General features: G+C 36.3%; 2 protein-coding genes across 3 annotated transcripts; both read left to right on the forward strand.

Annotated features, from left to right (window-relative positions):
• Positions 1 to 1186: 1186 nt before the first annotated feature.
• Positions 1187 to 11354, forward strand: HK1 (histidine kinase 1). Of its 2 annotated transcripts, none has more exons than XM_086645689.1 (13): positions 1187 to 1739; positions 3925 to 4167; positions 4268 to 5059; positions 5278 to 5525; positions 6319 to 6478; positions 6966 to 7092; positions 7231 to 7320; positions 7548 to 7739; positions 7841 to 7910; positions 8715 to 8757; positions 9023 to 9163; positions 9489 to 10634; positions 10808 to 11354. In XM_086645689.1, the coding sequence occupies exons 1-13, from the start codon at positions 1503 to 1505 to the stop codon at positions 11021 to 11023; spliced, it is 3705 nt and encodes a 1234-aa protein (XP_086501815.1). In that variant the 5' UTR covers positions 1187 to 1502; the 3' UTR covers positions 11024 to 11354. The 2 variants fall into 2 exon arrangements, with proteins under 2 accessions (XP_086501815.1, XP_086501816.1); XM_086645690.1 differs by having other exon boundaries at positions 1351 to 3624.
• On the forward strand, positions 10808 to 15562 carry LOC147533706 (proteasome subunit alpha type-7). Its single transcript, XM_086645691.1, has 4 exons — positions 10808 to 11550; positions 12328 to 13169; positions 13776 to 14190; positions 15178 to 15562. The coding sequence occupies exons 2-4, from the start codon at positions 12997 to 12999 to the stop codon at positions 15340 to 15342; spliced, it is 753 nt and encodes a 250-aa protein (XP_086501817.1). The 5' UTR covers positions 10808 to 11550; positions 12328 to 12996; the 3' UTR covers positions 15343 to 15562.
• Positions 15563 to 15927: the final 365 nt, after the last annotated feature.

The raw sequence follows: 15927 nt of genomic DNA on the forward strand, positions 1-15927 counted from the left end.
AAGATTTTTTAGGTTTTTTTTTTCTTTATACTTTTTACAACCACTAACTAGTGTTGATAGTGGTAGTCTCACTTGGAGTGGAGTGATGCAAGCTACAATTGTACGGAATATGGATGATTATGGATTGGTGAATGTAGTCCCACAAACAAACTACTAGATGATAAGTGTGACACATGCATTATTTATACATTTCTTATCTTTCTTGATTTTATTAATAAGCCACAACCCCTATCACCCCATGCCCTAATTGGCCTTATTTTAGACATAGAATGATTGGATTGGTTGCCTTCAAGCCTGCGCCCTGCCTAAAGAAAAGGTTAGTATTTATTATTGCTTTCACTAATATCATATATTTTTATGGCTTCATGTAAATCTCAACTCATTGGCAAATGAATCTAAATCCCACCAACCCATTATTATTTATCTTATGGCTAATTTATCCTTAACAATTAAAGGTACTTACCTAATTTTTTTTCCATTATCTCATATTTGATGACATGAAAATAATACTTAAATCTCTAAAAACTGTAATAATAATAATAATAATAATAATAATAATAATAATAATAATAATAATAATAATAATAATAATAGTAGTCTTGTTGTCAATCCACAATTTTGGTCTATGGATATATACCAACATATGTTATTCATGTAGGAGAACAAAAATTCCAGACTACACTTATTTACAGAATTAATATACAAGTCTACCGAAAATTTAAATTATCTGATAAAATTACTAGGAAGTAGGATAAAACTTCATAAATCCCTTGTTATAGCAGTGTAGCTCGATGAATTAGATTACAAATAATCCACTTCAAAAAATTTAGATAACGAAATGTCGTAAGAATAACTAACAAAAGAACATGAAATTTAATGCAAAAAGGATACAATTATACATCTCTTTTGATATCATGATAAGTAATGAGTATTAGATATCGAATATTATTCGACATAGACTCATAAGGGATTATAAAAACAATTAGCCATCAGGTCAAAATTCTTCCAGAACAAAATATTCGGTCTGGACCTCAACAAAAATGTAAAAGGAAATTCCCAAACTATTGAGAAAAGAATTAACTTAAATAATTGATACCCCCTGTTTGGTAATATAGGGTCAATTTAGGCACATAAATACCATATAATTCTTTTTCAATATCTTTTATAAAGGTGTGTATGCCACTGCAACGGTCCAAATACATTCTTAAAATTGTAATCTTAGAAAGCAAAAAAGAACAAATATAAGTGGGGAGATATGGATGAGGAAGAATTGACAACCCCCACACCCACTTTTGAAAAAATTGCCACCCAATTTTCATTTAAATAGTGCCTTACTAAAAAAGCACAGTCATTCAGCAACACTTAATTAAACAAACAAATTAACAAACCCCCTTCAAAACTCTCTCTCTCTCTCTCACTCACAAGTAATCACACTATATCTCTCTATCCTCCTCTGTTTCAATGGTTTCTGTCTTATGAAAATTGATAAGTGAATTAATCAAATGAGTAATTCTGATCAATCACCATTAAGTACTCAGGCGATACCGATGAGGACTCACATGACAAGAGCGTTAAATGGAATATGTAGTGGAAGACAATATGAAAGTCGATCTGGTCGTCCTTCTAGACGAATTAGGAATGGAGAAGTAGTTGATGAAGAAGATGAGTTTCAGTATTCATCAAGTGCTCATTGCCTTTCCTCTTATTACAGTGTTTTTGTTGCTCGCCTCACTATAATGGTAACTACTACTCCTATATTTATGAACTAACTTTTTTACTTGGCATTTATTATTTCCAATATCTTCACATACTATCAACCTCCTTTGATGGTAGTGGTAAAAAGTTGGTTTCTACTTTTCAGATTTCGGGTTCGAAAAATAGATACTATATTATTTTTCTTAGAAAGAAAAACTTTTTCCATAGACACAAAGCAATTGACTTGCAAAGTAAAATTGTCCATTGCACATTTGACCTCGTGTAATCAGTCTTGTTTCAAAACCAAAAAAAATTATAGGTTGCTTGGTTTACAAATAAATTTGTAACGAAGATGCATATCATGAGACTAAATTCTGGTGATAAAAGGTCTAGAGCATTAGTCTAGCTGCACATTAAGTTATAATCCAACTAGGAGTTATAGATGGATACAGAAAGATTGTGCTTTCGAAAATTTATTATTCAATGGACTTAAGGAGTGTCTAACCATTGCACTAAATGATAGTATGGTGCAGTGATTCTTCTAAAGAAGTATGCTAATTATGCTTATTAATTCTAAAATATCGTCAAGACTTGTTTGCCCAAGTGGTTGAAAGTGTCGACATAAACTCCAAAATTTTGGAGGTCGTAAGTTCGATTTCCAGAAGAAGTGGAATCCATAGATATTGAATTTGAGTTATTGAAAAATATATAAGTTTGTTGGGTTTTAGGCCTCTTCAATATGTCGTTGGGTTTTAAGCCACTTTCATTCATAGTTTCACTTATGCGGTTATCGTGCTTGTCTCATCTTGACGACGTATCAATGTCATGCAATGATTAACGTAAGTCGTAGTTTATATTTAAAAAGATTAAAAAATCTAAAATATCATTAACCGGAGCGGGCAAGTTTCACTGCCTATTTCCATTCTATACCCTATTCTTTTGGAAAATAAAGAAAAAACTCCAAAGCATAAAGACTAAGTCAATAAACATTGACTTAGGAGACATTCTTTTTTTAGCTCAAGAATTGACTTGATCAAACATGACCCTCTAATTTTTATACTCTGTATCTCTCACTCTCGTTCTCTTACTATCTCTCTCACTATTTTTCTTACTCTCGATCTCTCACTCTCACAATTTCTCTTGGTCGTTCTCTCTATCCATCTCTCAATGTTTCTCTCTCGATCTCTACTATCTCAATCCAAAAATTGATGTGACCCGGCTCCCATTGGTCGGAGCATGTAGAGAGAAAAACTCTGCACGAATGGGAGCCAGTCAGCTCAGTTTTTGGGCCGAGATATGCCCCCACCTTCTCGCCAAATAGCTTTTCTCCAAATTGTCACCCCTACGGGCTGATTTGGTGAACAAGATAACCCGCGGGTTTTGCTAGAAATACCCAGCCCCCGCTTTTTGTTCCCGCCCAAAATAAAAGTAGTACAGAAAGAAATGAAGAATCCGCCATTGCTGGAACAGTTCTTTGCTCTTTATTCCTTTATTTTCATTTTCCATCAATCATTCAGACAAGAGAATGTGATTCGGATAGCAAAAACCGCCATCGAATTCTTTTTCTGGTTAGTGAGAATCAGATTTCATTTAGCCCATCAAATTCTTTGTAGTGGACCATTGCCAATCATCATCATCATCATCGCCAATTTCTGATCCACTGGAATCCGATTATCTTATTAGGGTTTTATCAGTTATATCAATCATTCTTCTTCCTCTTTCTGATGTTCATCGTTTCTTAGGTCCACTTCCATTTTTATAGTTCCGGAGGGTTTGTTGGAACAGTTGAAATTTGATCGAGTGAAAAAATGGGATCAATTAAAATCCCCAATCTAGCCATTGAAAATCTCATTTTCAACCTCTCTATTCTTTGTGCGATCAAAATGATACTGACAATGCTTTTGTCAACTAAACTGGACTTTCTAATAGGTAATTACTATCATTCTTGAAAAGTTAGTCAAATCTATTTATTATACACGTTTAACTAGAAAACTCAAAACTGTGTTGATAAGTTGATGGTGTTGATTTATATTCCCCATCTATTTTGCCCATTGATGGGGCAAATGATTTTTTGTGGAGAGAATTGTTACCTACTGGTTTTTCCAATTTGGGGAGAAGATGAGGAAAGGATACCCAACATCGAAATATATCACTGTTTTTCTGATCCTAGTGTTTAATTATGTGATTGAATAACAAATATTTGTTTTGTTGAATTTTTAAAAAATGCAGGTCATGCTAGCTATCTTAATCGGAATGCTAACGATATTGACGTGGCATTTTACGAGGGTTTATACGACACAATCGATAAATAGCTTAGCATATGGCCTTCGTTACGAGCTAATACAGCGTCCAGTTTTACGGATGTGGAATATCTTGAATTCCACTGTTGAAATAACAATGGCTCAAGTTAAGCTTTCTGAGTATGTAATTAAGCGATATGATAAACCTATGATCCAAGGAGAACAAGTTGAGGTACATCTCGATATTATTCTGCATTTTATTATGTAATGATATTACGACTAGTTCCGTTTTTAGTGTTTTTCGACATAGTCTAACTGTAATTTAATGGCAGCTTTACGAAGTAATGAGGAATGTATCATGGGCACTCTTTGCAAGTCGAAGGGCTTTAAATGCAATAACTATACGTTACAGAAACGGGTTTGTCCAGGCTTTTCACAGAGATCATAGGAGTAACAACACGTTCTATATTTACTCCAAACCTGTATACTCTTCGGTCACTGGAACCAATACCACCGATGTGATGTCATCGCATCAGAGCTGGAACGATCAATCCTCAAATGGGAACCTCTCGGAAATTTGGTATCGTGAACCTCTTGATCCAGTAACTGGTGAAACTGTAGGGGAGGCGAAAATGATTCAATCAGATGATTTAATCAGTATAGCTGGTCCATCAGAAGTAGCAGATGGTGCAGCTTCATGGCATGTAAAAGTAAGCAAATTTACAGATTCTCCGCTGTTATCAGCAGCATTACCAGTCCGAGACTCTCCAAATGGAAGTATAGTGGCGGTCGTGGGTGTTACTACGGCATTGTTCAGTGTGGGTCAGCTAATGAAGGAACTGGTAGAATTCCACAGTGGTTACATGTACTTGACATCTCAGGAGGGCTATGTACTTGCAACTTCAACAGACACCCCACTTTTGCGGAATTTGTCTGGAGGGCCATCGCTAATGAAGCCTGTCGATTCAGATGATCGCATAATAAGATTGGGTGCTAAGTGGTTGGAAAAAGTCTATGGTGGTAAATTACGTCACAATCCCGAGGTTCATGCTGGAGATGTAAGTCTTGGACACCAGAGATACTACATCGACTCCTTCTTCCTAAATCTAAAGAGGCTTCCTCTGGTGAGATTCAATTACATTTTAAGTTTCTTGTTCTTCTAGACCTGCAATTTTCAATCTCGTGGCCTCTGACAATTTGGTATAAGGAAAAGATACAAAACTCTCAGCTTGTCTGCTACTTTCGGCACCACTTAGTTATTGAAAGTTGTGTTTTACTTAGAAATTGTGTTGGTCAATGATTACAATTTCAAGTCACAAAAACTCATCTAAACTTCATGCAGATAGGTGTTATCATCATTCCAAGGAGATATGTCATGGGGAAAGTAGATCAGAGAGCCTTTGAGACGTTGGTCATACTGATATCAGCTTCTGTCTGTATTCTAGTTATTGGCTGTTTTTGTATTTTGATATTAACTAGTGGAGTATCAAAGGAAATGAATCTAAGAGCACAATTGATCAGCCATCTTGATGCAAGAAGACGAGCAGAGGCATCAAGCAATTATAAGAGCCAGTTCCTGGCAAACATGAGGTGCACGAGTCAATTTTAGACAGCTTAGCATGATAGCATAATATGTTTGTCATTGGGGTCAAACTCCGAATGTTACTGAATAGTATCTGTATGTAGTTTGTAGAGAAACTCAATTTCAAACTCAAGTTGAAAACTAGGTAAGCAAATAATCACAAGTAAAGAACCTCAAGTTGGGCACTCACGATACAACTAATATGAAGGAATAAAATTTTAGAAGCAATGTTGGACGCCTTATATAAAAATTAGTTTAAACTTCAAAGTGACATGATTTAACGTTTAGTTATTCTGCAGTGACTTTATAGATCAGTTTATGTATGTTATGGAAAAACAAATGTGTGATGTTATTTATCGGCTTTAAACATTTAGATTTTTTATTTTCATATATATCATATGTGGTTGATTTGCCAAACCCCAAGGTAAGCATTATAATGAGAGTCTTGGAATGATCTTACGTATACCTAACAAGGTCTCTTATATATTGGAGCAGTGATTATCTTGGTTAGCTTAGAGACAAAAAATAAAAAGATTTTGTACCGAGTAAATCTTATCGGCTCTCTAGTCTATCATTCTATCCAGTTTTAACATTTAGTGTTACAGGATATATATGGTCTTAGAGAATGCATTGGAATAGGATGGAGTGATATTTTAATTTGATTAGAAAATTGTTATGTAATAGCTTTGTTCACATGATTGTCCACTTACCTTCTGGGTTTTAAACATAGTGCATCCTATTAAACTCTATGATTAGATGTGTTTATGGTAGATAACACTTGTTTTACATGTTACATTACAGTCATGAGCTGAGAACACCTATGGCTGCAGTTATAGGATTGCTCGACATTCTTATAAGTGATGATTGCCTAACAAATGAACAATATGCAACTGTTACTCAGATCCGCAAATGCTCGACTGCTCTCCTCCGGCTCTTAAATAACATATTAGACATCAGTAAGGTGAGCTATAACTTATTGACAACTGTAGTCTGTAATGCAAGTCTGAAGGTATAAATAAACACCGCGCATAACAATTACAGTGTAACAGCACCTCCAGGTGTGGGCATCTTACTGGAGGAATTAATATGATGACCCTGGAATCTGGAAGAAAGGACACTTATACATGTGTACAAGATATTGGCTTTAAAGCATATTTGATATACCTCAGTCCTTTTCTCATTATCATTAGTACAACCTCTGTGTAGTGGTCAATTTTAATGTTCTTCAAAGTCCTGAATATACCCTAAGTCCCTAATTTATGAACATTTATCTTAGAAAATCTAGTAAGCTGAGTCTATGCCCCCATGACAGTGGTTAAAGGCCTACGGGTCAGTTAACTGATGTGTCAGTTTTGAGGCATAAGGTTTGTACCCACTATAATTTACAAATATTGATGAGTTATATTACTAGAAAAATCATTTTGTTTTCATGTTTGCAACTTTTGTAGGTTGAATCTGGGAAACTAGTACTTGAAGAAGCTGAATTTGACTTGGGGCGAGAACTTGAAGGACTGGTTGATATGTTTTCAGTTCAGTGCATTAACCATAATGTAGAGACTGTTTTGGATCTCTCTGGTAAAATTTCTCTATTTTAGCATTTGGAAGGCATCAAGTCACCTCCAAATTGTGGGGGACAAAAATGAATTCCTAAATTGGTTTATCTGGTTTCAGAGATAATTATGTTAACTGATTGCTTTTTAATTGTTTACGCAGATGATATGCCAAAGGTAGTACTTGGAGACTCTGCCAGAGTGGTTCAAATATTTGCAAATCTCATTAGTAATTCTATCAAATTTACATCATGTACGTATAACTTTGACATTGCTATGTCTATTTCATTGCACTCTTGTAGTTTGTTTGTTTAAAAAAAACTAGCAGTGTCTTATTAGTCTTCAGTATTCACGTAGAAGGGATCATTCGACTAGCTTGTGTAATTAAAAATCCTATAATTCAAGCTATACACGATGACTCAATTTATTAGAGCAAAGTAGACAAAATGTGCACTATTTGAAGTTCTGAATTCCTTACAGCGGGCCATATTATTTTGCGAGGAGGGTGTGCGAGCTCAAGAACTGCTAATAACTCGATATCGTTCGTTGATCAGAAGGAATCACGTTCAGCACTCAGAACCAAATCAAAGCAACATGGGAGCCATGACAAGAGGACCTTCAAAAAGGATAACAGGATTGTTCTTTGGTTTGAAGTTGATGACACAGGATGTGGTATTAAACCTTGTCACTTTCCACGCAACACTATGATATCTCTAGTCCAAAATCATCTTTTAGCAGTATAATCAACATTTATACTTTATATCTATATTTAGGGATTGATCCAATCAAATGGGAGTCTGTGTTTGAAAGTTTTGAGCAGGCAGATACTTCAACAACTCGAACGTAAGCAGCTGCTCTCCATTGGGTAATTAGTCAAGCAAACAATGTGATACCTCATAGTGACTTTATTACTATGACCAGTAGAAGTGGTGCAGCATGCACGTTCTTTCTTTTGGTGAATATTCAACTGATGGGCCAATTTTTGAACGATTAGTCAGGGAATTGATATGCCCAGAAAGATATATCTTATTCAGTTAATAAACTAAATGATGTTGACTGTGCGTTCATTCCCTTACTGAGACATCGCCCATATTTGCACCCATTATGATGCTCTCATTCAGTTCAAGTTGTAAGAGTAAGGTAGTGTTCTTTTCTAAGTCAGATCTGAGATCTAACTTGAGGTCTGAATTGATTCAAGTCAGATTTTGGACTGTTTGTTTTTCTCTGACTCGTCTAAGTGGCTGATTTGGGTTGATTTTGAATCCATTTGATTTAGACGAATCAGATTCAGACAGGAGAAAATAAACACCACCTTCAGTGGTTGTTGACATCATATTAGATCCAGAAGCCTTTCGAACTCCCTGCCTTGAGTATTCACCCTTAGCTCTGAAGAGTAATCTTGGGATGCCACTCTCCGGTTCGAACTTTAAAATTAAGTCACGCTTAAGCAGCACAGGTCCTTGAAATCTCTCAACCAGATGTAATATATCCTTTTTTTCAGTTCGAACATATAACACATTTAGTTGTCGGAATCCGTGAACATTTACAGCCTATTGTGAGCTATATTCTCATTGATATGTAATTTTTATTCCTTAACATTTAGTATCTGAAAATGTTTTTGTCCTCGACCATTTCTAATAATTTCAGGCATGGAGGGACTGGCCTTGGCCTATGCATAGTTCGTACTTTGGTGAGTCGGACATTTTTCATTTTCCTGTTCTTTTTTGCTGTAATTTTTTTCGGTTTTCTTGTTTCAGCATATGAATACTTTATTAATGTCAACATTAGCAAGTAATGAAGGAACGGACACTAACTGTCCAATCATAAAGCAATTATTGTCACCTGCTAATGCATTTACCACGGTGATATTTCGATGTGGTTGATGAATGCTGTTTTCTTCACTATGAACAATTATGCTCAGCTTATTTTTGTTCTTGCTGAATTGGTGTTCCTAGGTCAACAAAATGGGTGGAGAAATCAAAGTTGTGAAGAAAGATGGACCAGGGACTCTAATGCAACTTTTCCTGCAACTCAGTACTCCAATAGATAGCAGCGGCCAAAATGGTCAAATAGAATACCGGGAACATAATATAATAGTGAGTACAAAGTGCTTTGGTTATTCTTCTTTAACATTTTCACAATTGGGTTGGAATCGTCCCTTACTTATGTTGCAATAGAAATAGTTTTAAGGGAACTGTCTATTGGAGTTGACTCTTCAACCCTCTACACTAACTTGGTGATCCTGTCACATGTCTGGGCTTACAAAAAAAATCGACCATGTTATGCCCGTATTCTATAGTGTTATTGTCCACGAAATTGACATTTATTAGCTCGAAATATATGGAAAACTTGATGTGCGCATTCTCCAAAACTTGTACCTTGTGACATATGCGTTCTGACTTCAACTAAATTTGTAAACAGTTATTGCTAGTACTCAATGGTATTATGAGTAGATCTGTAATGTCCGACTGGTTGAAGGAAAATGGTGTTCGTACTTTGGAGGCATCTGAATGGAATGAACTCACACAAATTCTTCGGGAAGTCTTTCAAGGCAAAAACATTGTCCCTAATACGGGGTTCAAGATGGAGGATTCAGTGACTCAGAATCCGAGAACTGACAAGGTAGAGAACCAGAACTGGAAGAGTTCACTGTTTATCATAGTGGTTGACATAGGAGTTCTTGACCTAAGCACAAATATATGGAAAGAGCAGCTTAAGTTCCTAGACAGATATCATAAGAAGGCAAAGTTTGCTTGGATTCTAAATCATGATACATGCAATGCAGTTAAGACGGAGCTTCGGAGGAAAGGGCATCTATTGATGGTAAATAAACCATTATATAAAGGAAAAATGATTCATATTTTGGAGACCATCATAAAAGAAAGAAATATTGACATCCAAGGAAAAGATTCAAACACTTCCACAACTTCAACAACCCAAGGGGATTTGCATGAGTGCCTTGAAATTGATCAGATTCATTATGATGTTGGCAGCTCGGATGATTCTGATATATCTGAAGGAAGAATTCTGACTTCTCACTCTAACCATCTCAATGGAGTCAAAAGCAGCTCGGTTGAGCTCAGTCACTTCGCTTCTACATTAAAGAAGCTGCAGGCTCAATATCCTTTTCATACTAGGCCAGATTCGTTTAACATCGAAGAATCATTCCATAAGTTAAGATACAGAAGAGAAGTGTCAGAGTTAACGGACTTTGAAGGTGGAAGCTCAGTTAATGATGAACTTTCAGTGGTCAGCAATGGTCCTGACAGAGAAGATCATGTAGATTCACGAAAGGTTGTTCTTGGGCAAAGATCGCTTGAAGGCTTGATTATACTTCTAGCAGAAGATACACCTGTTCTTCAAAGAGTCGCAACAATAATGCTGGAAAAGATGGGAGCTAAGGTTGTGGCAGTAGGAGATGGACTGCAAGCAGTAGAGCTTCTGAAATCCATGCTTAATGCAGAAGAAAGAAGAAGGCAGGAATTACCTATCCAAGATGGTGAAATAAGACTTCAGGCACAGACGAGGGAAGTTCCAGCATTTGATCTCGTCCTCATGGATTGTCAGGTAACTAAAATATTCCCTCTATTTGCGTCTATCTTCTTAACTATAATTTCTAATGGTACCTATATGACTGAGAAGTTTGTCTCTTCTTCTGAGGATGAACCTCTTCTTTCTTAGGAGGTAGGACAGTTAAAATCCTGAAAGACCTAAGCTGGTGTTCTTTTTGAAAACTGCAGATGCCAAAGATGGACGGGTATGAAGCGACAAAAACCATCAGAAAGTCCGAGATAGGGACTGGTTCACACATCCCCATTGTTGCACTGACTGCTCATGCTATGTCGTCAGATGAAGCAAAATGCTTGGGAGTAGGAATGGATGCTTATCTAACAAAGCCAATTGACTCCAAATTGATGATGTCTACCATTCTCTCTTTGACAAAAAGAGTAGCTTAACATGGACTTGAAGCGTAAAAGCATTATCGTATCTATATGTCGCTAGGTAACCCGCTCCGTTTGTTCAGACAGCAGCGCCCTTAAAAGAATCAGCAAATGTTGCATAGGATAAAGAGCTTTCTGCACATCAGTACAAATAAAACAACGGTACAAGGGAAGGAAGGGAGAAACACTGCACTTTCATTTGATTGTGCTGTGCTATTTGAGGTTCTTGAGATATTTGTAAAATGAGTCCATCAAAAAGTCTTGTATTTGTGGGCCAATGGTGTTCGGCAGGGAACAAACCAAAACCAATGCCATTCAGTATGTAATACAATCAAAACTTTGCCTCCCTCTCTTCATCATGCCATTCCATTTACATATATGATGAACTAGTATTCGGGCGAGGTGATGGGGTGTGCGATTTTTCTTTTTGTTTTACCATATGGTTCGATGAGGGATGCCCTCTTGGTTTACCTATCTCATTGACGTATATGATTTGTTTGATAAGTATCTGGAGATTCAAGTGATTCCAGATGACATAAGTAGTATTAGGGGTGAGCAGCGGTCGGTTTTTTTCGGTTTTGGTTTGAGCCGAAGCCGAACCAATAAATGGCGGTTTGACCAAATCATCGGCCGAAGTCGAGCCGATCATTCGGTCGGCCGACATGGTTTGATTCGGTTTGGTTCGGTTCGGTTGAGTTCAGTTGATCGGTTTAACCGAGCACAATTTAGAGAAAATAGTAACTAATGTTATTCATTTCATTGCATATATCGAAAATAAAAATTAAGTACCCATCTTGCTTTTCCACTATTGGATATACCGAAAATTAAAATTAAAATTTCATCGTACTTTTGCACCATTACAAACAAAAAAATAAGTAGAAGTGCGAAAGCAAAGTCAATAATGTTAAGTTACTAACTAAGAATAGGTTGCGGTACATAGAAAAACAATGAAGACTTACCTCTAAAACATTTCAATCAAGTTGAATAGGTTGTGGTTGATGAAGCCGACAACAACTACTATGAAGGATGGTGGACAATAGTATGGAAGAGTTGATTAGGTTTTCTATTTTTTTTCCTTTGTAGTTCAACACTTTCTAACTTTACAAAATTATTATTTTAGTTTTCTTTAGGGTTCGGTTGGTTCGGTTTGGGCGGTTTCTAGAAACTCAAGTCGGAGTCAAACCAGACCGATTTTAGTTTGATCGGTTTTCCGGCCGAACCAAGTCGAACGGTGATCGGTTCGGCCCAAAAATCGGTCGGTGCGGTTCGACTTGGTTTGGTTCAGCCAATTGGTTCGGTTTTTGCTCACCCCTAAGTAGTATATCTACTATTAAGTGATAAAAGAACATAGAATAGTTTTAACAAAAATAAAACCATATCAATTTAGAAAAGAATATTAACATTTTAGAACAATGATAGATGTGTCAGACCGAAGAGTCATTACATTTACTACATGACATTGATACAACATGAGGATACACTATGAATGTCAACATGAACTGAATAAGCTTTGACTAAGCTTATTAACTGCCATAAAGACGACATTTGGACTTTAAATGTCATTCTAAAGAGCTTTAAAATCCCTCTGCACCACTTTTGCATCCTATAGTGATAAACTATTTCCACTAAGACTCGAACCTGCAACTTCTAAGACCGAGAAGAGATGCGAGCTGTTGGACCAAATGCACATTTGCTATCACATTTGTTTCTAGAAAGCCATTGTATGATTATAAGGTGTAAAAGGAGTGTAAGAAAAAAAAAGTGGAATGCACAAGATTCTTGAAGTAATTGAAAACAGAAAAGGCTGAATATTGAGTTGCCTTGTTGCCTAAGCTCCCCCCACTCCACTTTTACGATTTATTTAAAAAAGAAGAAGCAATTTCTTCTTCCTCTTTCTTCTTTTCTCACACAAAAGAAGGCAAACAAATTCATACATAGTCCCTTCTTAGTAAGTAAGATCGTTTTAGAGAGAGAGAAAGAAAGATACAATGGCAAGATACGACCGTGCCATCACTGTTTTCTCACCGGATGGACATCTTTTCCAAGTTGAATATGCCCTCGAGGCTGTACGGAAGGGCAACGCCGCCGTTGGTGTTAGAGGCACCGATACTATCGTTCTCGGTGTCGAGAAGAAATCCACAGCTAAACTTCAAGATTCTAGGTCTCTCTCTCTTTACTTGTCAATTTCAATCTCTAAATACTTTTTTTTTTCCTCTTTTTAGATCTAGATTGAATTTGTGTCATCTACCTTAGTTGTTGTTTTAAGTGTTCAAATGGTGGTGACATTTGGCCGGGTTTAGGGTTTTGTGATGATATATGGATTATTTTCTCTGTTCAATAGAAATTCAAACCTTAATACTGTAGGAATATTGAAAAAATTACATAACCCACATTTCCAATTTGTTTCTTTGTGTGAGCTGATTCTGATCTCTGGGTAAAATACCTTGATTTTGTTCGTTTGAAGATTTAATTCCAGCAAAAGCTGTTAGAAAATTATACCGGGCGTTGTTCGTGAGTCTACCTAGAAAAAGAAAATTGTAATAGAGATGACTCTCTAGACATAGGGCGTTGATTTTGTGTTTGTACAACTTTCGACCAGAGTGCAGAAAACTAGTTTGCCTACAGAATAAGCATTTGACAAATTTCTCTATCTTCTGTCGAAATCCCTAATGACCATTTCTGGTTGAATTTACTCCATTATTCTCTGTTGAAGATACTAAACATAATTACCTTGCCTCAATGAAATTCTGTGACTTGTGTTGTGTAGATCAGTGAGAAAGATTGTCAACCTAGATAATCACATAGCATTGGCCTGTGCTGGTCTAAAAGCAGATGCTCGTGTTTTGATAAACAAGGCAAGGATTGAATGCCAAAGCCATAGACTCACAGTTGAGGATCCCGTAACTGTTGAATATATCACACGCTATATTGCCGGCCTTCAGCAGAAGTATACACAAAGTGGTGGTGTGAGACCATTTGGTCTTTCAACTTTGATTGTGGGCTTTGACCCCTACACTGATGTTCCGTCACTATATCAAACAGATCCCTCGGGGACATTTTCAGCTTGGAAGGCTAATGCAACAGGGAGAAATTCCAACTCTATGCGAGAGTTTTTGGAGAAAAACTATAAGGAAACTTCTGGACAAGAAACTATAAAGCTAACTATTCGTGCATTGCTTGAGGTATGCTTGCTTTTTGTACATTATGTTCTTTTGGTCGTACAACTTCATTGATGGATATCTGGTGAGTGTTGTATATTAGAATTAGGAACTGTCATGATCATCAGCTAGTTTTATGTTTAATAGGTCGCTGTTCTTGTTATCTGCACCGAACAATGATAATGGTCTCTCCTCGTTTGTGATTAATCTTGTAAATTGATTGGGAAATGTCATGATCGTCAGCTAGTTTTATGTTTCATAGGTCGCTATTCTTGTTATTCGTACTGAACAATGATAATGGTCTCTCGTCGTTTGTGATTAATCTTGTAAATTGATTGGGAACACATGCTAGGTGGACTATGGATATTTGAATAGAAAATTGATTGGAGATGGGGTGTGAATTTCTTCCTCTGGTTTACCAACTTCGTGTTCTATCCTTGCTGAGATTGACCAGGGTTTGGCTTATAAGTAAGATATAGATGTCATACAGGAGTAGGTGTTCCTTGGTCCAATATTGTATCAATGCATTTAATAGCATTCAGGCTCTTTAGACATTTACCTTGAATGCCATGCTACTGATTATGATGAAATGACATAAGTTTGCTTCTTATTCATTGGCAGTCTTTTTACTGTTCCTTCGTTAGACCACTATAATCTGTGTCAGAGAAGCTGTTATATTCAACTAAAAGGTCTTTATTCAGATTACAATCCTTTTAAGCACTTGTACTTGGAATATTTCACGTTCGATCAATATTTGTCGACTTTGCAGCTTAGGAACAAGTAAACATTTATTTAGGTATTTGAAATACTGGGTGCTGTATTAGAGTCGATACAGTTGAGTGAGTGAAGGCGATGACCCGTATTTTAGATGTTTCTTGTTGAATTCATCATAAAGCTTTTTTAATATGCGTAGTGCAAAGTAAAAAACATGAAATGAGGCTTTTTGTGTAAGGTCATTAGCGTGGCAAAGTAATAACTTTTGAATTGTTTCTGACTTTCATCCATGTTTAGGTCGTCGAGAGTGGCGGAAAGAACATAGAGATAGCTGTGATGACAAAAGAACACGGATTACGTCAACTTGAAGAATCTGAAATCGATGCCATTGTTGCCGAAATTGAAGCTGAAAAAGCAGCAGCAGAGGCTGCAAAGAAAGCCCCTGCTCCCAAAGAAACCTAATTCAAACCCTAGATTTCCTTGTCAACAAATCAATAGTCCTGAACTAAGTTTTGGTAGTTGTTCAACAATACCTGGATTGGGTTTTCAGATTGATTTTGCATTTACCAAGCAAAACTATGGTTTCAGTGATACAATTTGAAAGTGGAATGATCTTTTTCTGTGTTTAGGTTGAAACTGAATTTTACGTTCACTTCTATTTGGAAATTATTATGCTAGAAAAGTCTCTAATTTGTCTTTTTGAAATAATCTATTATTTAACTGATTTTTCATTCGAGGTGACCAACTCGAGTGGTGTTCTTTCAACAACAAAAAAAAAACAATTTTGGTGTTTATCTTTCTTTTTTTTCTCAAGGTCTAAATCTGGTTTTTCTTACTCAAATGGATTCGAAATCTGGCAACCATTTAGTTAGTCATCACAGTTTTAAACAAAAATAAAACATTCTGACATTTAACTCAAAGATAATTCGGCCATCCAGTTATATTTTGTATCTAACTTAGAGATTAAATATTTAGTCCATAAAACACAATTGTATCACATATTATTCTTAGTTTTCTCGAGGTCGATTAATTATTAATCCAGATGAA

Source organism: Eschscholzia californica, unplaced genomic scaffold (assembly GCF_041429995.1).
Source record: "Eschscholzia californica isolate CP2 unplaced genomic scaffold, dmEscCali1.0.p SCAF_6, whole genome shotgun sequence".
NCBI lineage: Eukaryota > Viridiplantae > Streptophyta > Magnoliopsida > Ranunculales > Papaveraceae > Eschscholzia > Eschscholzia californica.